Source organism: Mixophyes fleayi, chromosome 1, assembly GCF_038048845.1.
Source record: "Mixophyes fleayi isolate aMixFle1 chromosome 1, aMixFle1.hap1, whole genome shotgun sequence".
Classification (NCBI taxonomy): Eukaryota; Metazoa; Chordata; class Amphibia; order Anura; family Limnodynastidae; genus Mixophyes; species Mixophyes fleayi.
The window spans coordinates 356715059-356743046 of NC_134402.1; the positions used below are offsets into that span (position 1 = coordinate 356715059).

The window sequence follows — 27988 nt, forward strand, 5'->3', positions numbered from 1 at the left end:
AAAAAGTCACTCTAAAAATGAGCCACAACCACGTTTCTGTAATCATTTTATTTGTAGAAGGAAATGTTGTACATTGTACAAACCCATAACTACCAATGGAATAAATAGACGGGGGGGTAAGTGTTACATCTAACATAAATTTTAACCAGTTTAAATATCCAGAACATGATGCAATTGTGAAGAACACATGTGCTCGTGGTCTCACACCAGCATTATACTGGATGTGTACAGAGGATTATAAACTGTTATATACCATTAAAAAAAAAAAAAAAAAAAAAGATTTTTTTTTAAAAAGAAGCTCCTGAAAAGATGCTTTCTTACAAGCAATCTAATCTCTGGATTTGTGGAGACGATAGCCTCAAGAATCCAATATAGATATACCATCCATACAACGGCCTGTTGTCAGTAGCACAGGTAAAATTACAACACTGTTCTTATCATTCAGTTTTACATTATAACAATAATTAAAATTTCATTCCTATATTGTTTCTGCAGGTCTGTGTTTAGCTATCATACAGTCACTCTTGTAGAACTATGATGTTAACAATAGTTCTAGGGGCGTATTCAAGTAAAAGCAATGTCCCATCAGAACCTCGCCTGAAGTTTCTCAGTGGGATGTTTTTTTGCCGACGGCTCATAGATTTCAGTACCATGAATGGCGGTACTGCGCACATTAACCCCTCACTCCAACGGGACACTACTGGCAATTGAAACTGCCCCATAATCTACTAAATATGGTTTTCCCAAAATCTGGTTTGTAAAGGCTGTTGGGTTTTCCTAGTGACATCAATTTACTTGCAGGCAAGTTTGAAAAGACAGCTAAGGTATGTGCAGCAAAACTAGTAATATGTTTCCAGGCTGTGTTTCATTTGTTCGTCCTACCCAAACATGACAGGGTCACTTGTTAGAAGTTTATTTTAGCTTTACAATCTCATCGGTGCTTGCAATAACCGAATGGCCTGAAAATAGTTAGCCACCGTAGATAAATCAATGGATATCATCAGCCGTATTCCAATACCCATGTTGTTTTTTAAAATGTAACAGTTACAGCCTGGTCACATATGCTATATTTACCACAGACAGGACTCCTGTTCTCACTGAGAAAGGCTTAATGTATTTCAGACTTGATGGCAATATCACTGCAAGCAATATTCACCTTCCCTTAGAGAGGAAATATGAGATTATATAAAATTCCATTATTTGTACAAAATCATTTAATATACCTTTAAACCCACTTCAGACCACACCTGACACTGAACCCTTATAATCGGATTTTATGTAAAACTTTAGTAAGTCTGTCTATCACTCAATTATCAGACAAATACGTTACAAAAGACTCCATGCAAAGATTGTGTTTAACATTTAATTCCAGTTGTTTTTGAAAAGTGGATCCCTCTTTATAATGCCCCAATCACTTGCCATAAGGTGTCTTCTATGTATCAGTGGATACTACATTATTATTTGCACTACCCCAGCTGGAATTGCTGTTTTTAGTTTTACACAGGAGTGCTGTCCGTTAGATTTACTATGGCCAATACAATGACTAGGTGATATGTGCAAGTCTTCACATTCCTGACTGCGGACCATGCACTGTGAATAATGCACATAAAACAATTCTATGTTCCCACCATGACCTCCGTACTGGTGATGCAGACAACATGAACATTTATTGTAAAATCTTGAGGTATTCTACTAATGACTCAATAATTCTCTGCAATACTGCAATGTACAAATTCTGATTAAAGAACTGGCAAACAAATGTATCTGTAAAACGGAGACCAGCAGTGCCCCCAAGACATTACATTAACAGGATATTCAGAAAGATTCAGGATAGAAAATGGAAGAGAACATTTCTTTGCTAGAAAGTTTTGTGAATTCATGTATATAAAACAATATTGAGCTGAGCAGCAATAAGTCTTACTCCAGCATCTTTAATAATTAAGGTATTATGGAAGGTTCAGGTAGTATTTAATGGTCTATGCAAGATCACAAAATGAAAGTAATATATAAACGTTAAACACATTTATATCTTTATACAGGGAATGTATAATTAAAATGAACAACATAATTGCCTAGAACACTATGTCAATATCGTTACCATGCAAAAGATGGTAGACATACGAGACAGAACTAACAGATATCCCAGGTTTTAGCTGTGATGAGAAATTATTTCATTCGGTGGTAGTCATCATAATGACACTGATGATGCCGACAACAACTAAACAGACGAAGCCATTCTAAAAAGAAAATACAGACTTACCATAATAATGACAGTGTACATCAGCGACATGCTTCCGCTATATACCGAAGGCTGCCAATACCAGCAGTTTGTATTTACGTCATTTACCATAGCGACTTGCAGTTTTCTGTATTTAAAACATCAATGACAAAGACTTAGGATTATGATTAGGGTTTAACATTACACACGGCTGATGGCTTTGCCGATGGCAGTCGCTATGCTAAGTGATGTAAATACCAACTGCCGGCGCTGGCAGCCTTCGGTATATAGCGTAAGCATGTCGCACTGTCCTTATTATGGTAAACGTGCATTTTCTTCAAATCAGATTTTTTTGGTCAGTATAGTCGTTGTCATCAGACTCGTCAATTGGTACCTAAACCCAATACAATCTTATAAAGCCGTTTTCTGTTACGGAAAACAGAAGACATATGTCCATTACATCCTCGGCAGCTCTGCAGTCACATGATACAATGCCCAGATTTAAATATGAGAATCAAAAGCAATAAAACAACTGTCAAGAAACATTTGTTTTCTTTGAAATACATTTATTGGCTAGAAAATGACTGCAGAAACTGTCAGTCACCCAATAAATTAACATTTATTGTCAATTTGTTTCAATATACGGCTTATGTATACATCAAATCAGATAGCACCTTTAAGATTTCAAGAGGCCATGGAAACCATTCAGGCAGCCTTGTATGGGGCTGATTTACAAATTTATTTAATATGATTTGGTAGGATGGAAAGACAAGAACATTTTCTTATTAATAAAACAGAATTTCAAATATATACTGGTTATTTTTTCATGGGAGGAAGAGACAAATACTATGTAGATAGCAATTAAATATCAGCACTACTAAAAACCAGTAAAGCCAAATATGATAGAAAAGAGCTGGTTTTATGGAATGGAACTGTAATGAAGCATACAAGACACAGTGTCAGGTGTGCAGCCTTTGTATAAACAGTAATGCTCTTATTCACTCAAACACCAAGGGGTATATTTACTAAACTGTGGGTTTGTAAAAGTGGAGATGTTGCCTATAGCAACCAATCAGATTCTAGCTGTTATTTTGCAAGCTGTACTAAACAAATCTCCACTTTTTCAAACCCGCAGTTTAGTAAATATACCCCCAGATCTTTTCCAGTAACTGACAGTTTCCCAGTTTTCAAAACATTGACATAATCTGAAGACATAACTGATCAACTTAAAAATTGTTGGAATCCTTTTTTTAAGCAAATTAATATATGTAGCATAAAAAAACAATACTGCTTTGACTAAACACTTGATCTTGGAAGAAAATATAAAACTAAAAAAACACATAAAAATTAATTCTTTACAGTAATTGACAAATATGGATGAACCATTGACTACAGCAAATCGTAAATACTAGTTGAGCTGCCCAGAACAGAGAGATAGCAGTTATATGAATTTTAATAAGATTATGATTTCTATAATTAGAAGTTAAAACAAACGAGCAGACGTAGATAAAGGCTGTGGAATGCATGGACCTGTAATTAAAGGCATTCAAATAGAGATAGTGATTAGCACACTCCACATGTGAAAATGGCTTATCCCGATTCTAAGTTTGCTACAAGTGTTAGACTTTACCTACATAAATTCACCCACTTACGCGGATCTTTATTTAAAATAATGGAAAAAAAAAACCCTAGATCTAAAAAGGCACAATAACAAAACCAGAATTATGTAAATTCACATGGAGGCTTAAACCCGAACAGGTACCATCTTTAAATATCTTACATGTTAAATAGCAAAATGGAAAATATATATACAGCAGCAACACAAATGTAAATATGACTACAGAAAACAGTGCGTAGACCCTCCTGAGTGTTTACATCAACTACTTCAAAAGACTTTCATTGGTATTCTGAGTTCTCACAGAAAGATTTCAGTTTCCTCAAGTCCTGGCCTCCTATCCAGCCATTGTCAGATTTTTGCTTTGTAGGTTGAAAAAGTAAAGAGTCCTATTCTCATCGAAGAGACAAAGATACTTTAAGTGAGGCTGTCCTATTGTTGCAATAACCAATGTACCTTACAGTAAACAGACCCCAAATAAATGTAAAATAAATTGAGCTGGATAGTCTACATTGATTCGGTGTTCTGCTGCGAACTGTCGCCCTTTGTCTTTTTGCACGGAGGGGCACCATCATCAGAATCCTATATCATGAGAGGGGGATAACAGGCGTTATTGTAAAGATCACAAATACACACATAATAATGCATGAAAGGCTGACTGATTGCCAACGGGAAAAACACAATCTTTTTTTTAAATTGAGAAAAAAATATCTTGCATAAAAAATTTTTTGCTGGACAGAAGGATACAGTGCACAGAGAGGCTGTGCTCAACTGAACATGGATTACAATAATTGCTATGTTTACATGGCAAAACAAATTAAAGTATCAAAATTACGTGCAGATTTGTAAATGTTACAAATAATGTTCAGCAGTTTTGAAGATTGGTTTCACTCTGGGTTTCAATTCTTACTAGGAACAGTGTGAAATAAATGTGCTCACATTTAGGATAGTTTTGTATTTCAGTTATATTATATACTTCAATCAAGTTTAATAAACACACTTACACAGAAACTACAGCAGAAAACTAAAGCTTTCCCTTCTTTTACCTCCTAATGTGTTACATTACACTATCCAGTATATCTTATAGTACACAACGGCAGCACTTCCTTTGCAGAGTACATACTAGCTGTAGGTATAAAAACATTAGACTTGATGTGCCAGCGTCATAGGCTTTCACTGTACAGAGAGAGGGATTCCAGAAATGTATCTGAGTGAAACGGAGAGTGATGTCCTTGGGGGAGGAGGGAGTGGAGGTTTCTTACAGGATAAATGTTGCTGGAATTCGGAGCAAACAGCGGGAATTTTGATTGAATGAACGGGAACCTTTGCTAAAGATATATAGTTCTGTAACTACTGCTGCCAGCTTTAAGGATGGTAAAACAGGTGCATATTTTATATTATATACATTATTTTTATGGTCCATAACATTTTGCATAAGTACCAGTTTTTGCAATTGTATTGTGCTACAGCCATTTTCTCTGTACTTGTTCTCCTTATCAATTGCTTGTCAATTTTGCAGTGCTTCAAAAAGTATGTAGCTTCATTTCCACTAATTAGCAGATAATGTAGGTTAGCAATTTTCAATGACACATGCATACAGTTACAGTCAGAATGTATGAAATTCATATAAAAATGTGGGTTGGAACCACATCAATTGTCTGTGTGCTCCATGTGCCTCCATTATCCTCCCCACATCATGAAACTGCCCATTTCCTTGTGTTAGCCTGGTATACAGGAGATGTTCAAATATCCTGGCCAAATACGTCTAAACAATAGCCATGCGTCAAGATTTAAGCACTATTCATCACATTTTAACTCAGATCTATTAGAAAAATATGAATGAGACAAAAAATGTCTATGTACTGCTGGGATAGGTCTAAGTAACTAGAGTACAGCTAATTAATGGAATGGATGAAGAGATCCATTACCAGAGCTTTATTTTTTTATCAAAATGTTTAAATAATACACTATACTTAGAAGCATAACAAAGACATTTTCATGAGCTGGTATGCTGGATAGTGAATAGGGCATTCCAGTTGGCAGTCCAGGTTCATCAAATTGGTCATTACCTGAGAATTTTTGGAGGTCTCTGTAACTAACTCTTTATCAACAGAAGTTTGTGTTTCAGTTTTCTCTGAGCTGGTTAGTGAACTTTCAACCGATGACTGGGAATTTTGTCCTGAAGTAACTAAAATGGTTAAAAAGAAAATAAATATTAGCCCAAACCTGATCATATTCATAAGAATTACAAGTCAATCACTTAATAAGTGAAGTCCTTTTACTTTTTGGGATGAACCAATTAAAAAGCAGGATAATTATTTCACAGTCTACTGAAACATGTTAAAATAAATAAAAAAACATTTATATAATACATATATATATATACACACACACACTTTTTTTTTAGAGGATAGGTGGAGCTTTTGTTGGCAAATGGAAACAAATAAAATAGAGTTTTCCACGATTGTCCCCCTAACATAATTAAGAGTAGGCTCTTAAATGTATGACAACTTCAACAAACTCCTGGCGGGCCTCTGAGGTATAGAGGAGGGGAGGTGCTTGGGTTTTGGAGGCAAATCTAAAAGTGTCCCAGCTCCTGTCATGACACTATGCCCCAGTCTTCCAGTAACCAGTTTAGTTCTCCTGTCCAATATCACTAGGTTTTCAAGTCCCCAGCATGGAAAGCTATTTGCTTCATCTGAACCACTGTTATAATCAGAGAGAATGAAGAGTGGTGGCGGTGGTTGACTGTACATCACATTAATCACTGCTTGGAATGGTTTCACCTGACACAGGTAAAATGATGGTCCAGCTCTGGCTATTCAATATACCAATGTACCTTGTGAACGACCGGAGCATTTCATTAGCAACCACCACCTTATGGTCTAGGGATTAAGATATGCATAGTTCCATGTGCTGGTTCACAGATGTAATAAAATAATATTTTCAATACAAGGTAATATAGACATAGTGCTTGCTCTTAATGTTAACATACAGCTGTTGTGCCTATCTAATGTGGATACAAAGAAACCACAGACATTTTGTTTAATTAGATCATACTACCATATACTACTCCCTCCCTCTGGGTGTTCTATCTGCTACAGTCCCAACATAAAGTACGAATCCCACTAGCTCCTATTGTTTCAGCTCTTTCCTTCTAGACTTTAAGCTCTCATAAGCAGGGCCCTCTCTGTCTCACACCTGAACCTTCTTTGTCAACCTTGTAATTACTTGTTCTATATTTATGTAGGATCCATCATTCAGTTTACCTGGAGCTGCAGAATTTTGTGACGCCTTACAAATAATCAACGATGGTGTTAACTGCTCTGGATAGTGATGAGTCCCAGATACTGACTACTGCTAATAAGTGATAATTCTTCCACTGGCTATAATGGAATAAATGTACTTGTCACCTTGCTGCATTAAGGATTAACATTTTCAAACACTGAGGTACGGTCAGTTCGTTTTATAAATACTGGTGGAAATTTGCTTTAGGCCAATAGAGGTATAAATACAGTTATTTTCACACATTTAGAACACTACAAAAAGGGAGACATTTCGGGTGTTGCCCCAAGATGAAGCTCCTTTGATGAATCCCCTTTCAGATTTTTTGGGGTATCGGGAAAAAACGCTTGTCCGGAGAAGGAAAGGTGAGCGCTACCATCAGTCCTGTGTCATGCCAACAGTAAAGCATCCCGAGACCATTCATGTGTGGGGTTGCTTCTCAGCCAAGGGAGTGGGCTCACTCACAATTTTGCCTAAGGACACAGCCATGTATAAAGAATGGTACCAAAACATCCTCCAAGAGCAACTTCTCCCAACCATCCAAGAACAGTTTGGTGACAAACAATGCCTTTTCCAGCATGAAGGAGCACCTTGCCATAAGGCAAAAGGGATAACCAAGTGGCTCGGAGGATCAAGACATCGAAACTTTGGGTCCATGGCTAGGAAACTTCCCAGACCACAACTTCCATTGAGAACTTGTGGTCAATCCTCAAGAGCCGGGTGGGCAAACAAAAACCCACAAATTCTGACAAACTCCAAGAATTGATTAGGCAAGAATGGGCGGCCATCAGTATGTGGCCCAGAAGTTGATTGACAGCATGTCAGGGCGAATTGCAGAGGTCTTCAAAAAGAAGGGTCAACACTGCAAATATTGACACTCTGCATAAACTTAATGCAATTGTCAATAAAAGCCTTTGACACTTCTGAAATACTTGTAACTTTACTTCAGTATACCATAGCACCATCTGACAAAAGGGTCTAAAAACACTGAAGCAGCAAACTTTGTGAAAATCAATACTTGTGTCATTCTCAAAGCTTTTGGTCATGACTGTACTTCTGCTGCAGAAGTCAGGGCACTCATGACTGCCAGCAGACACCATGGAAGAGTTTTTCATCATTGGTAGAATAAATAGACTCCTAGGGGTATATTTACTAAACTGCAGGTTTGAAAAAATGGGAGATGTTGCCTACAGAAAGCAATCAGATTCTAGCTGTCATTTTGTAGAATTTACTAAATAACTAGAATCTGATTGGTTGCCATGGGCAACATCTCCACTTTTTCAAACCCACAGTTTAGTAAATATCCCACTATAGTCCAGCTGGGATATAGTGGAGGTTGGGGCAAAATTGCCACTTATAACAATACAGAAAGTCTGTAATGCAGGTTCATCTTGTAAATGAGCTTGCTCTATTGCATTGGACTGGATAAAGAATTTGATACAGATTATACATAAAAAAAACTAAAACATCAATCCCATTTAGAGAGGACAGAAAACGCAACATATTGAGAAAAGCACCTTCAGAGTCCTGGTGTTCACTGGTATTAGAATGGGCTTCCTCAGATTTCATCTCAGTGCTGTCTGTCTGTGTATTTAGGTTGTCAGGGGCAGGGCTACAATTACTGCTGTTCTCCTGCTTCACTGGGGATGCGTCAGCTATAGAGCTCTGGTTGCTGTTATCATCTGAAAAGAGAGGAATCATTAATAACCTGGTAACTCATTCATCAAAGCAATGCTCTACTGCATGTATAGGACTTGCTATTACTCAAACATTTTGTGATGTACAAATATGTTAAAAAGGCTTAGTAATGCTTAAGGTTCTAAACTGAATATTAATTTACTAGGAATAACTTTCCTCTTTTTTTTTTAAAGTTTGTGAAAGCAGTTTAGTTCATTTTTCTGGAAAGATAGGGATTTCTTTTGATAGAATATTGGAATGCATCTCTTGAAGGCTTTACATGCTGAAATGTGGGGGGAAAATAAAACAAAACATAATTTTCCATGATTCTGCTCAAAGCTACTTTAAAGTTACTTGGGAAACCCCAGAAAAGTAACAGCCTGGATTTTCTGAGTATAGAGATGTAAGATATGTGCACTTTGTACAAGATGTGATTCAATTATAGGGCCTGGAGATAAATGTCTACTTTTTTTTTTTTTTTTTTTTAATACTTGATGGTATAGTGAAGGCACCAGGGGGAGACGGGGATAATTTATATTTATTGTTTAAGTCATTAATTATTTTTTTTGTACATTATCAGCTATTAATGTAGAGCTAAAGCACATGGCAAACCCAAAGCAAAGACCCTGCGACCATTCCCATGGCAAACCCAATGCCAAGTTACTTTCCACACCAGGATACTACTATACTTTACCTTTTACAGCACTGGCATTGGACAATGTGACTGACACCCAGAGCTAGTAAGCTGCTGCCATTTTCACAGGAAGCTCAGGCATTGTTTGTGCAAGTATGTATGTGTATATATACATACACACACACACATATATGTCAGGAAGGTGTTAAATAGTCCTATTTGTAACCACGCTAACACACAGAAAAGGAAACAGAACTAATGCCAGAAAGTAAACCAGCATTGCTCCGTTATTGCAAGAATAGTGCTAAACTCACCATGCATGTCCATCATCCCAGGGGAAGAGCTGTTTTCTGGGGTGGTCAGTTCTGAACCACATTTCTCATCCTTTGTTTTTTTCTTGTTTTTGGTCTTCTGAAAAAAACAAAAAAGCACAAAAAAAAAAGCAAAAGAGGGTTTTAGAGAAAGAGGAACAAAGGAAATGAATGGGAGTTACCCAGGTTTAGCTTATCCGGCACTTACGCTACACAGCCATATAGTGCAGAATCTTAGGTTAGTGTAGATCAATGGTTCCTGATTGCAATATTTACAACACCGGACAAATCGTCCAAAACCCACCATAGACTGAGATTTATAGAGAAGGGAATCGCACGAATGTATAATCCCTATTTGATAACAGGGGTCCAGGTATTAGGCCAGAAACTGCTTGACTTCTGCACTGTGAACAGTCAGGGATGTCACCGTGCACTACAACCTAATAGGCAGACATGGGTATAGAGGTCCTTTGCTGTGCGGTCTTCAAAGGGTTCAATACAATTCAGGGAATGATTGTACTACTTTAGCCAAGAAAACCGTGGACATTTTAACTTTTTTCTGCTTGTTAAAGGAGCAGCTTTAAGGAAGGTGAAGTTTTTCATTTTACAGATAATCCCCCTCACACCAATTAGCGAAGGTGTGAAACCCTGGGTATATTTCAACGAGTACACTGCTCATTGTATCATGCTAATAAAGCCAAATCAGATGGACGCCGTGGTTTATCCAACCAACTGTACCAACATACGGTAGTGCATTTATTAGGATTTCTCCAGAGTGGAAGCGCTGGAGAAGAAACGATTACAGGTTGCATGAAGGGCAAGTTTCTCTGAAACCACGATAATGACTACATCTCCTTGAAAGCTATGAAGGCTACTTAATTCTCCTCTTCAGGAACGTCGTCATATTTAATTCATACAATAAACAACCACATTTCACACACTATGCATAATACAATAAGTACACAGATAATACCGTCATATGAAATCTACATACGTAGAGAGCGATGAAAGCTCAAATGCCAATGATAATACGTGAATACGTTTATCGAAACAAATATTTGTTGGAAAATAGCTTTCCTTGCATCATTCCTTGCAATATCTTCAGGATATCCAAGCCAGTGTATGGGATAAGGCAGTGGAGTGTTTGATCCATTAAAAATTGTGTTTAAAAGAGTTTTGGAAAGTCACTAGCTGTACAAACTACTACAGCATGACACATTTTTGACCTGCAATCAAAATCATGTGACATCGAGCGGGAGGATGCAGTGTGACCGTATACTATTAGTTGTAGCTTGTTTTTCAAGTGGTTTTTTTTTTGTCTTCAATAATGTTTCTATTTTGTAACATGTGACAACACATGCAACTGACAGTCCATGAACATGACTGTAATGATTGGCAAGTCATCCTCATATTTTCACTAGCAACTGAGCTTTCATCAATAACCTTATTAGAAGCAAACTCAGCTGAGTTAGTGTTAGAGAGATGTTTGAATCACCATGCTAGTGTGTTAGTAATAAACCCACTCCCTTCAACATTAAAAAACAAACAATGGTAGAAAAGACAGTATCTGACTTTTCCACTGGGTTTTGGTCGCCTCAGAAGTCCCGAATTCTCATCTGTCACTTTCAACTCAATCTGAAGGAAAAGAAATGTACAGAAATAAATGACTGATGTCGACTACCTGTGCAAAATTGGTTTAAATAAAAATGTATGATATAGACAGACCCAGAAGAATATTGACCACAAGTTCATTTACTTAGGGACCAGTGAATCCTCCCATTTATTTTTATAAGAACCCTTCCTGTCAGTATAGAAAATACTGGTGCTCCATCTACTCCTATTGTACAGGTATACCTGTTGATGTGAGGTAACAATACTCCATTGCAGGGCTTCTCATTTGTATCCTGAGTAAGGTTGGGAAAGGAGACAGGGTATATTTGGAGAGGTTTGGTTTTTTTTGTTTGTTTTTTTTAACAACTTTATGTACAAAGTACCATCACACAATGTTTACATACAACATAAAGAGCCAACGTAGGCCAGAAAAGTTGTTAGTGTACAAGTCTGAAAGGGGCTGTATGACAGCCCGAGCCTTTACACAGAAGAACGTACAAAAAGGATAAGTCGACAAATAAAGTATACATTCAATTAGATGGTCTGAACTGTAGCAAAGTAATAAAATACAAAACCAATTAGTGATATCAGATTTTTGTTTTTTTTCCCCAAGTTTACAGGTCATTTGGAATGGAGTTATTTGAAGGAATTAGAGAGCTATACTATTGTGTCTATAGAGTTTCAGAAATCTGCTTCCAAAGTGTTGTGGATTTCAATAAGTGACATGAATGATGCAATACACCCCACAAAACACGAAGGGCATGCCAACCCTTTCATAGCAGCTCTCTGCTCTTTCCAGGTGTTCTCTCTTAGAGGTCAACTAATATGACATATCACCTAAACCATCAATATCCCTTGCAGAACCATAGACCTACCACTTCCCCTTTCCTTTGTTCGAGCAGTGCGAGTCCTACTCTGCTAAAGTATACAAGATCTGAGGGAGCTAAATGGAAAAGACATGACTGCTTCAATCCACCTCTGTGCCAATAACAGAGAATACAGATATTTACAAAAACTGCATCTCCAAAATGACGCTGCAACAAATACCACCCAAACACTATTGTATAATGATGCTATGATTAAATTACAATAGTGATACATCTTTAAAGTCCACAATGAGTTGTCATAAATATAAAAACAGTCGGTCAGTGAAGCATACAGTCTGGAATATTATATATATACACATATATATATATATATATATATATCTCCTATATAAATGGCTAGTGGCGTGTGTGGGGAAAAAAAACCAAGCTGCAGCGCCGCCTGCTGGGCAGAGTTATACACTGACCTATATATTTCTTGAAGGAGAAGTGACAGTTGGGAGTGGTTGGTGGTTGCCGGGGGTGACAGTGGGCAGTTTTTAACACCTTAAGTAGCTTGATTTGACTAGAATGCATGAGTATCATGCACGGGTTAACTGACCTACTAAATTCTTAGTGTGTGTGGAAAAAAAAACCTCAAAAAGGGCTGAAATTTGGTATACTGACATTATTGACGAGTTGAGGGGTCAAACTCATTTTCGTGAGGTAATTGTACCTCATGAACACACGTGTACAGTGGCGGATCCAGGGGGGTGCGATCGGGGCAATCGCCCCCCCCTAGCAGGGGTTTGCTGCCGACGGCTGCACAGTATGTGCCGGTCCGTTTGGCAGTGACAGTGTGCTGCCCGGCTGCTCCGATTGTGTTTTAAATACAATCAGAGCAGCCGGGCAGCACACTGTCCCTGCCTGTCACTGCCGAGCGGACCTGCACATACTGTGCAGCCCCCGGCAGCCTCAGGAGTCGGAAAGGGGCGGGGCCTAAATCACCCCGCCCTAACATCCCCCCGGGGAACAAACATTTTCTAGATCCGCCCCTGCATGTTAATGGCGTGTGTTAGTGTGTGTGTCTGTGGAAAAAACTATTTTCTCAGAAAGGGCTCATCCGAATGACCTGAAATTTGGTATACTGACATTATTTGACAAAAAAATGCATGAGTATCATGCACGGGTTAACAATATATATATATATATATATATATATATATATATATATATATATATATATATATATATATATATAATCTCCACACTTTTATTTTATTTAAATTTTCCCTGACTAATACAAAATATGCCAATTATTTCTGAATCTTTCTACATTACTACTTTTCAGGGGGCGCTGCCACATACAACTTATATTGTACTGCAGAATACTGTACCATATGTGGTACCCTATAAACAAGCAATGATAAAAAAAAAATAAAATATATAAACTTCCGAGCTGTTTTCCCTATTTTGAAGTGTGTTCAGGCACAAAGATAATAGTGTTATCACTAGCTAGCGGACAGTGTTTAAGTGCAACCTGACCGCTGTGAGCATCTTATAGGACTTGCCCACACAATGACTGTACATCAGCACTAGACATTCTATTTGTGTAACATAATTTACATCACAATGCCCTATATCTAAAAGTCTAAATAATATAAACCAAAACTTCATCTCATGAAAGTTTTTATCTGCTTATAAGCCAGGCATATAAACGGATGTGTTCAAATTCATTTTAAAAACATGATATACAGCCACCGCTCGGATTATGTTGTGGACACCATGCTGATGCAAGCCGCAAAGCAGTTAAACCTTAGCGTTGCAGTAAAGCTGGTCTCCGGACATCACCTTTCGTTTTGGAATACAGCGTTTTACTGAAAATCAGCAGCACAGGAAATGTTTACATTTTACATAGCTTACATCATCTGTCTTAGGCTCAGCAACGGGCACCCATTTGTAAATCCTTAAAGACGTATCTCCGACAGTTACCCATTTCTTTTCCCTGAAAAACAAAATGAAGTTGTAATAAATTAGCAATTGATAATTTTTGTGTGTAATACAATTATTATTTCCAGAAGGAATAATTGAAGGCTTGTTCATAAATTCATGCAGAGTTTATAGCACGTTGTGTATGAATTGAGTAGAGGAGCTACAGGGATCAATAAAATATAGAAATTGACTGATTCAGTTGTAGCGTGTTGTGCGAGCAGTTAGTGCGGTCAAATCGCACAGCATGCTTCAATGTGAACAAGCACTTAAACGTGGTGGTACAGTGCTTTAAAGTCTTGTTTTCTTATTTTTGCAAAAAATAAGATTTCCTGATATTAGAGTTCTACGAAGTGTCATAAGGGGAGGTCTTCCTTTAAGCCAGTGCTCTCCAAATATTTACATGAATATGGCCGAAATATAGTAATTACATGGTAGAAGGTCAAAATCTATTAAACATAAATGTCGAATAATAGTATGGATGTTGGGTCCAGAAAAAAAATAAAGCTGAATCTTGTCACCTGCTTTAAGCCATCAAGAACAATGTAGAATTAATTAATAAGCATTAAGGGAAGGGGGAATTGCATTTTTTTTTATTATTAAATATATCATTATCTGCTATATTGTAAATATTGTTCTTGTAGCTCACTCTGTTATGTCATACATGGCCATCAGTTTGCTTGGCATCATAAAAAAAAAATTATCTACTGACAGTTTGGCTACACACAAATGACAGATTTGAAAATATGTCCCAACAAACAGGGACACAGGCAAATGTCCAACAGACCAGATTATCAATCCTGATCAATAGAAGTCTTTCAGTCCTGTATTATTCAGAACATTTGTAAATGATTAACAGAAGTCTGTACAGATAGATTTTTGGCTGAAGATGACCATATTGACACAAAATTAAGAGGACAATATTAAATTTGACCTTCTGGCATAGATCAACACCAGGCAAGAAGAATACACTATCAAACCACCACTTGTAAATTTCTTTACATAAGAGCTACTAACATATCGAAAAGTTTCAAGAAACAAATTCAGCAAACATATCATGGTGCACCAAAGTTTGAGCTAAATTATGAAAGTGCATTTTTATTTCTCACAACTCCATGGATGCTGTCTTCTCACGGCTTGTTTGTACATTTGTAAACCATATATACAGTGGCTTAGTGGTTAGCACTTCTGCCTTACAACACTGGTGTCATAAGTTTGTATATTCTCCCCATGTTTGCTTGGGTTTCCTCCCACAATCCAAAAACATACTAGTAGGTTAATTGACTGCTGTCAAAACTGACCCTAGTCTGTCTGTGCGTTAGGGAATTTAGATTGTAAGCTCTATTGGGACAGGGACTGTTGCGAGTTCTCTGTACGTATCGCTCAGCGGAATTAGTGGCGCTATATAAGTGATGGTGATGATAATCATTGTAGAATGGCTGCCTAGCTAGTGTGTATAGTTCTAAGTGTATTAGTTAAAAGTGTATTAAGATTTAAATAGCATAATTCAGAGTTACACCGAAGTTAAACAGGAAAAGAACATACTACCCATTAACACAGCAACACAAGGACAACAGTCATTCACCTGAAAATCCATATTCTACTACTGATATTTCCATCTCTCCCTGGCTGCAAGCTTCACACCACATGAAGACTCTTTTGAACTCTGAGCTTATTTTCTTCTCAGTTCATGAAAGTTGGTTTTATCTGTCAGTTTAATTTCCCTGCAACATCCCTTCTGTTTATTCAGTCTGCTGCATCTTCTAGTAGGGGGCAAACGTGTGTTTTTGTCAAAGTGTTTTAGAAAATACAGTTAAACATTGAACAACAGTTGAAGACATCTAGAAATAATCTACATCTGCTGCAGCCTCTGCTACTTCTTCGATTGCACAGGACATTACAACTAGGTAATTCTTTTAATTCCCTCATTTGTTGATATTTTACTGTTAAATACCAATGTTTGCCAAATTATTTTTCTTGCTCTCCTTTCATGGTATTATCTTTAGGACTATATCATCTTTCACCCGTCCTGCAACACACACCTCTGTCCATATTGCCCCTTCATTACTTCACTCACCTCTAGTTAACACTCTTGAACTGTTGTCTCATTTAAAGTCAATAGTTATAACAGTCTCACCGCGTCGCCAGAAACTAAAAGGACGCACATCTTACAATCATCTTTCCTATCTTTCTTCCTCCCTGCTTCTATTAGCTAGTGATAGATCACAAAATTCAGGTCACCCTCACTTCTCTGCCAAACATATCTGAACACTACAGAAATCCAGCAAACTTCAAATGCATCAGCTGTCTCCACTCTCTTCCAAAGTTTTTTAAATGTGCACTATAGAATGCATGTTTTGATGTTTGTATACGACCTCTTCCTCTCAAACTTCTGGCAAGAACAGAAACATGGCTCACCCGCAGCCCTTTCACATGGTGGCCTCCATTTCACCCACACCCCCAGACCAGGAGGCAGACAAGGAGGGGGAGGGGGGGGGGGATTGGACTACTACTTTCCCCACAGTGCACAGCCATAGTTCTACCAAATGTCCCATCACTCACGTTCACATCTTTTGAAGTACATATGGTTAGGATTTTTAACCCAATATCCAAGTGTTTTGCTGTGATCTATCGCCCCCCCCTAGACCACACAAACAATTTCTTGAACATTTCTATGCATGGCTCCCTCACTTCTTCTGATATCACCACCATCATCATCATGGGCGATTTCAACATCCCTATTGCTAATCCACATTACAATGCTGCTTCCAAACTACTCTCTCTAACCTGCTACTCATCAGGATGACCACTGTCTTGATCTTGTTTTCTCTAGACTATGCTCAGTTTCTAATTTCCTTAACACTCCTTTTCCCCTCTTAGATCATCACACTAGTTACTCGCTCACTCCCAGTTCTTTAACCTCCCTGCCTCTCAAACTCTACCAAGCCTCCTCATAACCACAGGAATATTAACTCCCATGCCCCGCCAAACTTCTAGAGAATTGCCTACACTCGCCTCATTTGTTCTCTTTCTGCAAACAACCTACTGGATCCTCTTCAGTCAGGCTTTCGCTCTCAACACTCCACAGAGACTGCGCTGGCCAAGGTTATCAATGATTTGATAACAGCTAAAACTAAACGACATTACTATTCTAATTCTCCTGGATCTCTCTGCTGCATTTGACACCGTTGACCACTCTTTCCTCACACAAATGCTACAATACCTAGGTCTTCAAGACACTGTCCTATTCTGGTTCTCATCCTACCTATCTAATCGCTTTTCAGTGTTAATTTCTCTGGATCCACCTCCGCCCCGCTTCCATTATCAGTTGGAGTACCACAAGGCTCAGTCCTAGGTCCTCTGCTGTTCTCCATCTATACCGCTTCTCTAGGAAAACTAATAAGTTCCTTTGGATTTCAGCATCATCTCTATGCAGATTATACAAATTTATCTATCATCTCCTGATCTCTCACCATCTGTGTTGTCCCGTGTTACTGACTGTCTTTCTGCCATTTCATCTCTGATGTCTTCTCGCCAACTCAAACTCAATCTTTCAAAAACTGAATAATATTCCCACCTACCAAAGCTTTTGCCTAACATTTCTATTTCTGTTGACAACATGACCATAAATCCCATTCTGCAAGCTTGCTGTCTAGGTGTAATACTTGACTATCAACTATTCTTTGTTCCCCACATCAACTCTATATTTACATCATGCTGCATACATCTAAAAAAAACATTTCCAGAATACGTAAATATCTCACACAAGATACTGCAAAAAACTTTAATTCATTCACTCACCAACTACCGAATTGACTATAGCAATTCCCTCCTTACTGGTCTTCCCAAAATCAGACTCAAACCCCTACAATCTATTTTTAATGCAGCAGCTACCGGTAGATTAATTTTCCTTGCAAATAGGGTGGCTCGGCAGAGGAAAAACTGTCAGTCTATACATTGGCTGTCCTTTTCAAAGAATCGAATATAAAATAATTTTACCATCATACAACGCCAACAGCAAAATTGCACCGACATACATCTCCTCACTTGTCTCAAAATGTCTCCCAACTAGACATCTCCATTCTGCACAACATCTTCGTCTCTTTTCCACTCATCACATCCTCCCCCCATTCTCGGTTACAGGACTTTTTTTTGGGCTGCATCCACTTGGAATTCACTCCCTCGCACAATAAGACTTTCCTCTAGTCTTCAAACCTTCAAGTGTTCTATGGAAACCTACCTCTTCAGACAAGCTTATAATATTCCTCAGCCACTCTCTTAATCTTCCTAGGTTACCCCATTACCACTCAGCTAACATAAGTCAACAACCCTCTGACCAACATAGTTGTTTGACTGAGCATACAGCCCACTAAATACTTTGTAACCTTTGCATTCTAGATGGACAAATATGCAATATGATGTAGCACTTATCCTTATGCACCATTGTCCCATAGATGGTAAGATTGCGAGCAGGGTCTTCTTACCTCTCTATGTATTTATTACCCAGTATTGATTTATTACTGTTTGTTACCAATTGTAAAGCGCTACAGAATCTGCTGGCGCTATATAAATGTTGATGATGCCAATTGTAGACCACCACGGTACCCTGAGACATAATACTGAAATGCAGACTAAACAGCAAATGTTCGTAGTTATGCATTATCATATCCATAGTCGTTTAGCCCTTTTTGTAACAATGCTTTTATATCAAGACAATGGTCAGAAGTTAATAAAATATCATATGCATTTCTAGATGATTATTCGAGAAGATATGAATCCCATCTGTGTGCACATTATGGGTTAGGCTAGGTACACACTGCAGGAAAATTCTCGCAATGCAATAGTTTCACCAATTTTAGCAACAAAAAAAAAAAAAAATCCCGAACAGCATGCAGATCCCCATGTACACACTATAACAATTTTAGAACTATATATGCTCTTTATCTGTTATTTGATTTGACATTTGTCGGGAAGGGAGCGGTGCTGTTTGAGTTACGTCAGGGGGTCTGAGTGCTGCTGGATCTGTGCCGTCAGTGTACAGGGGGTCTGTGTTTTCAGTTTTCGGGTGACAGCTGTGTTGTCAGTGTATATTAGATGATACCAAACTCTGCAAACTGAAGAATTACATTGATCTGTTAGGTGGTTTAGGTGCTGTCATCAGTATTTCTGTACAGTAAGGACAATGAAGAGCTACTGAGTAAGCTCTGGAAGGGTTTATGTCCTAACTCCGGACCTTCAGGAAATCAGTCTAACACGAGTTTCTCTTGGGTATGAAAAGTGCAGACAGGGACGTAACAACTGCAGGGAGATGACAGCGTATGCATTTTGAAATGAGATCCACTATTGGCCGACAGTCATGTAAGTGTATACATACTGCAGAATCGGAAGGTGATTGGTTGGAATATATTAAACAGTACGACCAACCAAATGAAACGAACGGCACTTTGGGACGACTTTTTTGTGTACATATACACATTCACACGATATCCTACCAAACGGTTGGATGTCAGCTGATATGCCTGATTATTAGACAAAAAAAACGCTCCAGTATGTACCTAGCCTTGAATATGGTCAAAGCAACAACAAAAACCTGTGGACTGTTTATATTGGGAGCGGTCTGGTGTCATTTAAAGTGTCTGTGTCTGGTCACATAGATGGGTTGTATAAATCTGGCAAAGACCTAGGATCCAGTACAAGGACAAGACATAAGACAAGCCTATCTAAGTTTTATGGCAACCTCCAGAAGCTGGGTCTTCCAAAAGTACAATAGCTGAAGTTCTATCCAAGGTCATTATATATGTGGGCAGCACGGTGGCCTAGTGGTTAGCACTTCTGCCTCACAGCACTGGGGTCATGAGTTCAAATCCCAACCATGGCCTTATCTGTGTGGAGTTTGTATGTTCTCTCCGTGTTTGCGTGGGTTTCCTCCGGGTGCTCCGGTTTCCCCCCACACTCCAAAAACATACTAGTAGGTTAATTGGCTGCTAACAAAAATTTACCCTAGTCTCTCCCTCTCTGTCTGTCTCCCTGTCTGTCTGTGCCTGCATGTGAGTGTGTCTATATTAGGGAATTTAGACTGTAAGCTCCAATGGGACTGATGTGAATGAGTTCTCTGTACAGCGCTGTGGAATTAGTGGCGCTATATAAATAAATGATGATGATATTTATAGCAAGTCAAATAATTTTATAATGCATATCGGAGAGGCCTTATTTATATTCATAATAAGGGGAATAAAATAAAATAGCCTCCTAGGGAACATAGTGAAATACCGTATCTTCCTAAGGCATCTTGGTGTCATATGTAAATGTGCAAAAAAAAACATGGTTAGCTTGTTAGAATGATCTGTATATTTCTAGGATGTTCTGGTGAAAAGAAATATGATTTTTATGAACTCACTAGTAAAAGTGCATATACAGAAACATAAAACAGGTTTGTAAAACTGTTAGCATACACAGTCTTTGCTCGGTGAACTCACAAGGCGGCAAAATGGTTTTAAAATGTTGACTATAATGATAAGAGATTGTCCGAGGGGAGCAATTCGATACTGAGGTTCTGTCCGTTTTTCCACTTTCCCTTGCAACAGATTCCATGAAGTGTGCAAGTTCTAGGTTTCTGTTTAATCACTCATTATTTTAAGAAAACAATTTGTAAATTATTTTACGGTTTCATTTTATACATTAAGCATTGTGAATTTCTTAATCATATTTAACTCCATTTACTAACGCTCTGTGTTCATAAAGGATTCATGCGCTAGTTAACCTTGATATTTAATAAACACTACATAAATACAGGACATTGTTGGGTTTACAATAACTGATTTATTTAAGTTAGATAGATAAATCAGGAAGTGACCGAAAACTTCCTCAAAGCATCAGCTTTGAAAACAAATTCTTGGTGGTGGCAGATCTGAGCGGTTAAATAGTGAAGATGATAGCATTTAATTTTTAGACAGATGAGTTGGTTTGTTTTGATTAACCCTTTCACCTGCGCATGTCACGCAAAATCAGTAATCTAAACAAGAAAATGACCAGTATGCAAAATTGCAAACATACAAAATAAAGAACATTTTCAAACAGCAAAAACAAGTTTGTAATGCTTTTCTAATGAATTATGGTATTAGGAAAACTAGTTAAGGTTGGGAAACTACAAAAATAAAAATATAGGGAAGAGAGTTAAAGGATGTAGGGAATGGATAGGAATCAGCAAACAGCCTGAAAGAATATAATGTACCAACTTATAGTGGATAGTTTGTTTCCATTTCAGCTATAAACCAGATAGTACTTTTAACTGCATCTATAGTTAATGTTTCCAAAATATCGCTATGGACCTCCTTTCAGCCTGGAGAGAATGGAATGTTAATTTATGGAGTTTTTAGGGAGGTGTGGAAAGGGTAGGTCAATGAGGTTAGTACAAGGACTTAGCATGATACTAGTTTATAATATCTGCTCCAATAGCTCAAGTTGTTGGACAAGTCTACCAGATATGATAAAAGTCATCTATCTGGCTGTATCCTCGCCCACATAGAGGACAGGCTGATTGAAAGACTTTAATTTAGTTGGAAACATGTACCGCTTTGAATACATTCTTGCACACTCCTTGTCTAATGATTAGCCAAGAGTCCTCATCTGACGGAGGGCCTAAAATATTTCCTTAGGTTTGTGCTGCACCAAATCTATAGATTTGTGATTTGCATTAAAAGAATATTCTTCCTCCTAGGAAAAAAGTAGCGAGTTGCTTTAAAGTTGGTTGGACATGTAAATAATTTTTCCCTAGATGATGTTTGGAGAAAAGAATGCGCTTGGAGGTATTGAAAAAGCATATGAAGATGTTATGTATCTGTCAAAGTGAACACCATGTTGCACCATATATAAAACGGTAAGCTAGCCTTGGGCTTTGAGGTAGACTATTTCCATGAATGTGTGTGGGTTCCTGAAACACCGAGTGGAAAGTTTATATTGTCCCATATATGGGTCAAAGATGTACATGGTGAGATTGAAATGTCAAATTCAGAAAGACCAAATTGAACGTGAGAATGTAGTAACTGGATTGTCAAGAAGCTCTGTCTACCAATGTTCAGCAGAATTAGAATGGAAACAAGTGATGAGATACTTGCTTCATCCGATTTAATTTGTATCCAGGAAAAAATTCCTGGTGGAGTGAACCACGTTGAAATCTGTCTCAATTGGGTAGCATAATATATTTCTTAATATCTGCCCACACCTTGGGAGCTCCTGAATAGAGTTTAAAATTTCAACGTAGAAGCTTTATCTAACCAGACAAATTTGGAAAAGAGTTTCTGCATTTGACACATGGTTTCAGTTGGACTATACACTGGGATAGTCTGAATATGGTATAAGACTCATGTTCATTTTTATGGCAACCATCCTTCCGAACCAAGAGATCATCTGTTGTCTCCATGCCTGCAGAGGAATGTTCTCTTTATATTGTGGCTATAATATAGAAATACCCAAACATTTGATTTTACTGGTTTCCAATTAAACTTATAATTTCCCTGCTTATGAATGGGTAAAGCCTCGGATTTAGTATAGTTTATTTTAAAACATTATAGAAACACGAATCCAGGGCTTTATACAAATTGGGTAGGGAAGTGTGTGGGCAAGAGAACCTAAGCAAATCCGCTGCAAATGAGGACAATTTATATTCACTTTCTCCAACACCTATGGCCTTAATGTCCAGATTAGACCGAATTAGAATGGCTATAGTTAATGCAAAAATTAGAGATTAAGGGCATCCTTGTTTGTTGTCATTGCCAATATGGATGGTGCTTGAACCATTAATTTGAACTTTGGCTGAGGGGTTTGACTAGAGAACTTTATACCCATGAGATTCCCACCTAAGCCTTTTTTGCGTAGCAAACATATGACCAAAAAACCCCATCAAAGGCCATTTTTTTCAATATAACTTGTGTATAAAAAAAAAACTGTAATCCTTTTTTTTAAACATTTTTTCCAGTTATTTTGTGGGGTGTAGCATGTGTTATCAAGAAAATACCAGAGACTTCCATGTCAAACAAAACTGTCTTGTAAAGCATAGAAAGTATGCTATACAACTAGGGGCACTGTGGCAGAGATGATCTGGATCATACTTACATTGATTGAGAGAAACAGCAGTGATTATTTCACCAATGTTTCCTGATGCTATCAAGCAGGTCATTAAAATAAATGGGCATAACAATAATTGAGTATCAGATAATGTGTGAAATTTTGTTTCCAAACCAAAAGTCTCTGGCTTTTCCCATTAAATCACAGCACATATCTGCAGCCATATATTTAGAAGGCATGTTACCCAATATACAAATTAGCTTCTAATAGAAGACCTGCTAATAAGTTTCTATAACTTGTCAGAACGGAAGATAAAGTTTTCAGAGATTTTTATTTTACACTGTAGGTTTCCTGATAGTAATCCCATTGAAGGAAACTGCAGCCAGCCTCTTATGGTCTCAAAGGGCTGATAACAAAATAATAGTTTGCACTCTGGTGTATAACAAATATAAATGCAAGGTCAATCATCTCGAGTTCTGTCAAGGTTAGGGAAGTGTTACATTTATATTCGTGATTATTAGTTACTCTTATATAAGGCAAACTGCTTTTGAATGTTTCATTTCTGACACATATAAAATGAAAATATCACAAATACAAACGTATATTTAATGGTATCCAAATACATACAAGGGTGTATTGAGTTAAATAACTCCATCCAAAACTTAGATGTGATTTGAGTAGTCACTTATGCCAACACACAGGTTACCCTGTGTCCATTTTTCTCCAAAGGCTCCAACAGTCTAGTAATGCGTTCCTCTCTCCTACTACCAAGGTGCTTTTCCTTCAAACATTGAAGTCCATCCCCCAGATATGTCCTATACACATGAAAAGAGCACTGACAGAGGAGCGGCTTTACCACCCATGCTTGTGTGAAACAGACAAGTGGCTTTAATACTGTATTGCTGGGTGGATGGGAAAATGAGGTAATTATAATTTTGTATTGTAAAAAAACTTTTTGAAATCACACAAGACTAGATGGTTTTGACTGAATTCTTCTTTAAAAGGATTAAATCTACTTTTTATACATCTAGTAGACCCAAAGCGTTATTATTACACACTAAATTTGTCAAATAGCATATTAGATACTCTAGCAGTGTATCTAATATTCTTTCTTCAGAGGGCAAGCTGGTATTTCAAATCTATATGCAGCAAAGGTAACATGATGGCACAGTGGCTACTTTCCCCTCACAACTATTGCTTATTTGTAACTGTCATGTTTAAGTTTTGCATGGTTAGTGCAGTACTTTATGTATAGTGTAGAATAACCTATATTGTACCGTATGTTAGGTATAGTGCTAAAAAGTATGACTATGTTTCATGGTGTATTGTGCTTTCAGCTGCGCTGCAGTACACTTGAATGTAATGTATCATATGTTTTTTGTACTTTTATACAAAAAGAGGCACAGTGGTTAGTTGGCATGACTACCTCACACAGCTGGGACCATGAGTTTGATTCCAACCAGGACCCTACCTGTGTGGAGTTTTTATGTTCCCCCAGTGTTTGCAAAAGTTTTCACTCACAGCCCAAAAACAAACACACTGTTAAGATACTTGGCTGTCGACACATAATTGACCCTAGTGTGTGTATATGCGGTATGGAACAGACTGTAAGCTCCAATGGGGTAGTATTCTCTGTAAAGCACTGCGTAATATTGTGGTGATACATAAATGATAAATAAATGCTCGTTTCCACAACACCAGCCCAATGTCAGGGAGTTCGAACTCAAAAGCAAAATTAGTTTTTGATATTTTGTTATTTTAAGGCCGCGTTGGCAGAGCCTGCAGTGGTGGGGCCTGCCTTGTGAATACAAATATTTATGTTGCAGGTAATGTAAGGTATTCTGCTAGAAAGTGTATCTAAAAAGAAACAAGATGGGCAAGTGGTATAACTGTCAAACATTACCCAGTAGGTCCATTAGACACAAAACGAGAAAAGGTCGTCAAAACTGGACCTATACTTTCATTAAGCAGTTAAAACTCAGTAACATTTAAAAAGTGGACAAGAACAACCTCTTTATTCAATTCCATTGTGAATTACCTGGAAGGGTGACCTTGCACACCTACTTCAGCTGTATCCTGGAGTAAAATTCTTGATGCAACTAAACAGGTCTCCCATTGCACCAATACAAAGGAGACCTTATACAAGCTTGGCCCATTTTGGCATGAGGTGTGTAAAAAAAAAAAATATATATATATATATATATATATATATATATATATATATAATCTCTAAAAGATTACAAAGGACACAGTTAATGCTATAAAATTTGAATCTCTTTCACTTTATAGTAAGGCATCTCTATTCTGATGGGAGAGGAATGTTCCATGATGACAATAGGGGGATCCCCACGGAACAACTGGTCACTGAATGCTTTAAAGAACATTCAAGCAACAGAACATGACAATACCAGTAAGACCAACACAACTAAGCAGTTAAGAAAGATTTTACACACTTGACAGCGCATTTTCCATTGCAACCAACAAAACATAAACTTTTGGAATTTCTTAAAGAAAACCTACATTTCGTTGTTTTAAATTGTTCCATATTTAAAGGACTTTAACCATAAGATACTAAATGGATTATGTCAAAAGAACTACTAAAGACAGATACTGTACATGTAAACAATTCAGGAGTTTATAAGGATTGAAGATAGTGATGAGGTACTAATTGTAATTGATGAAGTTCTATTTGTAATGAGACATTTTCCTACACACAATTATTTCCATTTAGTCATCCCATCAGAGTACATTACAGTCAACTGCTTTAGCCATCTTTAGACCATAGTGGCTGATCACACAGAACAAATAGCTTTAATTCAACTGCATAGCAAATGCAAATACAATTGTAAGTATCAAGTTTCTGACTGTATAATGTTACCTATATTATATGACCAGTAGTTTGTTTTATGTATATTTCCAAGTCATTAAAATATTCTGCAACACTGTACAATGGGTTTCATCATTCACATCTGTCCTAATGATGCCTAGTCAAAATTCTACGCCACACAAGTCAACTTATGCAAAGCCAATGAACCTACCAATGTATTTTTGAATGGTATGCAGCGAGAAGCCCCATTCTTTAGCTTCAGAAATTGGAAAAAGTAAAGTTACATGCTTGCTGTTGAATCAACATGACAAATAATAATAATAATAATAGTATGTAATTTTTTCCACCAGTTTCATAGTGCAGGAGCTTTAATAAATAACCCCATAAACAGCAACATGGTGGTTAGCATTACTGTGATTATAGCTATAATCAGGTTTAGTCCATTGGGCACCAAAGTCTGAAAATAGTATGCATTAAACTGTCTAAAGCCTGCACTATATGAATACCCACTACTGAAACATTACACAAACTGAAGCCACATGAAAAATGTAATTTACAAAATCCTAAAATATTACATAATATGAAATTATGTACTTCAGCTTCCCTACAGAACATGTTCCATTACTATTTTTCCACAGCCCAAGGATTGTTGACTTGTAGAGCTTACAATCTATTTACAACTGTGTACATTAATAATACTTGCATCTGGCCTCATTTACCCTAACCCTTACAATGTCCTAACTGTAGCAAGGGTAAACCATTTAACAAGATACTTTCGGTAATCATTAAATGAAGAGCCATAAACTACAAAACTGCATCTTTTATAATATTAAAATTGCTGTAAACGTCATTATCTTATATTTTATATAATGTTAAATCTGTGCATTCAAAACAAACACGCATCCCCACGTTTCTATTTTTGTAATAAGGGTGGTGTGTACTCATTTCACAGAACTGTTCACCACTATTATTAGATACTATATGGACATTTAAATGATTGTCCAATGAGCAGCACCAAGGTCATCCCACAATAAACAAGCAGATTCCTATTGGCTCGTACATTTATACCATAAAGACAGGAGTTTGTTTGTTTCTCTAAGTTTATCCTGCTGACTTTAAGGTAATTAGGTAAAATAAAAAAGTGTAGAACATGTTAATTTAAAATGAAATGATCTGATGAAGTCAGTGAGTGGCTGCCAGTGACACCTCATCTACTGAGGGATACTCTGTAAGTACCGGAGAGCTTGGCCGGTAACTGGCCGGGATAGAGGCCACATCTCGGTCAGGCAGCCGGTGTGTGTGAGCCGGGCAGCTGCTCTACTTCCTCCTCCAGCCCCATCTTTATCCTGCCATGAGGAGGACGGGGAGAGAGAGAGGGAGGACGGGGAGAGAGAGAGGGAGGGAGGGAGCGCTCTCAGGGCCAAAGCGCTAAATTTAAAAGAAATGTGTCCCCCTGATAAGGGGCACAGCCAGGAGCAGCGAGGTGCCGGGAGGAGGCTGCGGGATCCAGCCCCCGGAGCAGCCACACGGGGACGGCAGGGACCGAGCCGACATGGCTGCCGTCTTTGGCGGGACCTCGGAGAGGTGACACAGACCGCAGCAGAGCGGGCGCCGGCTGAGCCGGTCACATGACCCCGGAGACGCCGGTTCCCAGTCCCCCCGCTCCCTCCTCCTCTCCGCCACCTCCCTCCATTACTCTCCTTTGTTGTCATCTCTCTTACCATTTTCGTACTTTTTCGATGGCAGCCATAACCCGTTTGATGTCATCTTTAGCCCGGCTTCGTGTCTCGGCTCTAACCGAGCGTCCCGACATGGCTGCGGGGAGGGAGGGGGAGCGCAGGGAGCCTGTGGCCGCCGGTTACTGCTCGCTCTTTCTGTTCTCACACACACACATACGGCCGAGCACAGGCGGTGTGCGCATGCGCGGTGTGCGGCCTGCTGGGGAGCGCAGCGGG

At 38.1% G+C, this 27988-nt stretch overlaps 1 protein-coding gene across 2 annotated transcripts; it reads right to left on the minus strand.

Annotated features, from left to right (window-relative positions):
- Positions 1-33: 33 nt before the first annotated feature.
- Positions 34-27957, minus strand: BCL7A (BAF chromatin remodeling complex subunit BCL7A). 2 transcript variants are annotated; one of them, XM_075178045.1, is made up of 7 exons: positions 27755-27956; positions 14078-14159; positions 11313-11375; positions 9744-9840; positions 8636-8800; positions 5903-6021; positions 34-4415 (listed from the first exon to the last, which is right to left on the minus strand). In XM_075178045.1, exons 1-7 carry the CDS (start codon positions 27844-27846, stop codon positions 4341-4343), a joined length of 693 nt encoding a protein of 230 aa, XP_075034146.1. In that variant the 5' UTR covers positions 27847-27956; the 3' UTR covers positions 34-4340. The 2 variants fall into 2 exon arrangements, with proteins under 2 accessions (XP_075034146.1, XP_075034156.1); XM_075178055.1 differs by lacking the exon at positions 11313-11375 and having other exon boundaries at positions 27755-27957.
- Between the last annotated feature and the right edge of the window lie 31 nt (positions 27958-27988).

Coding starts and splice junctions, on each gene's coding strand:
- BCL7A (XM_075178045.1), bottom strand. CDS start 27,846: ATGTCGGGACGCTCGGTTAGAGCCGAGACACGAAGCCGGGCTAAAGAT. Junction 11,376..14,077: donor CTGAGCCTAAGACAGATGAT/GTAAGCTATGTA, acceptor CTTTTCCTTCAG/ATTGAGTTGAAAGTGACAGA. Junction 9,841..11,312: donor GACCAAAACCCAGTGGAAAA/GTCAGATACTGT, acceptor TGTTTTTTTCAG/AAGACCAAAAACAAGAAAAA.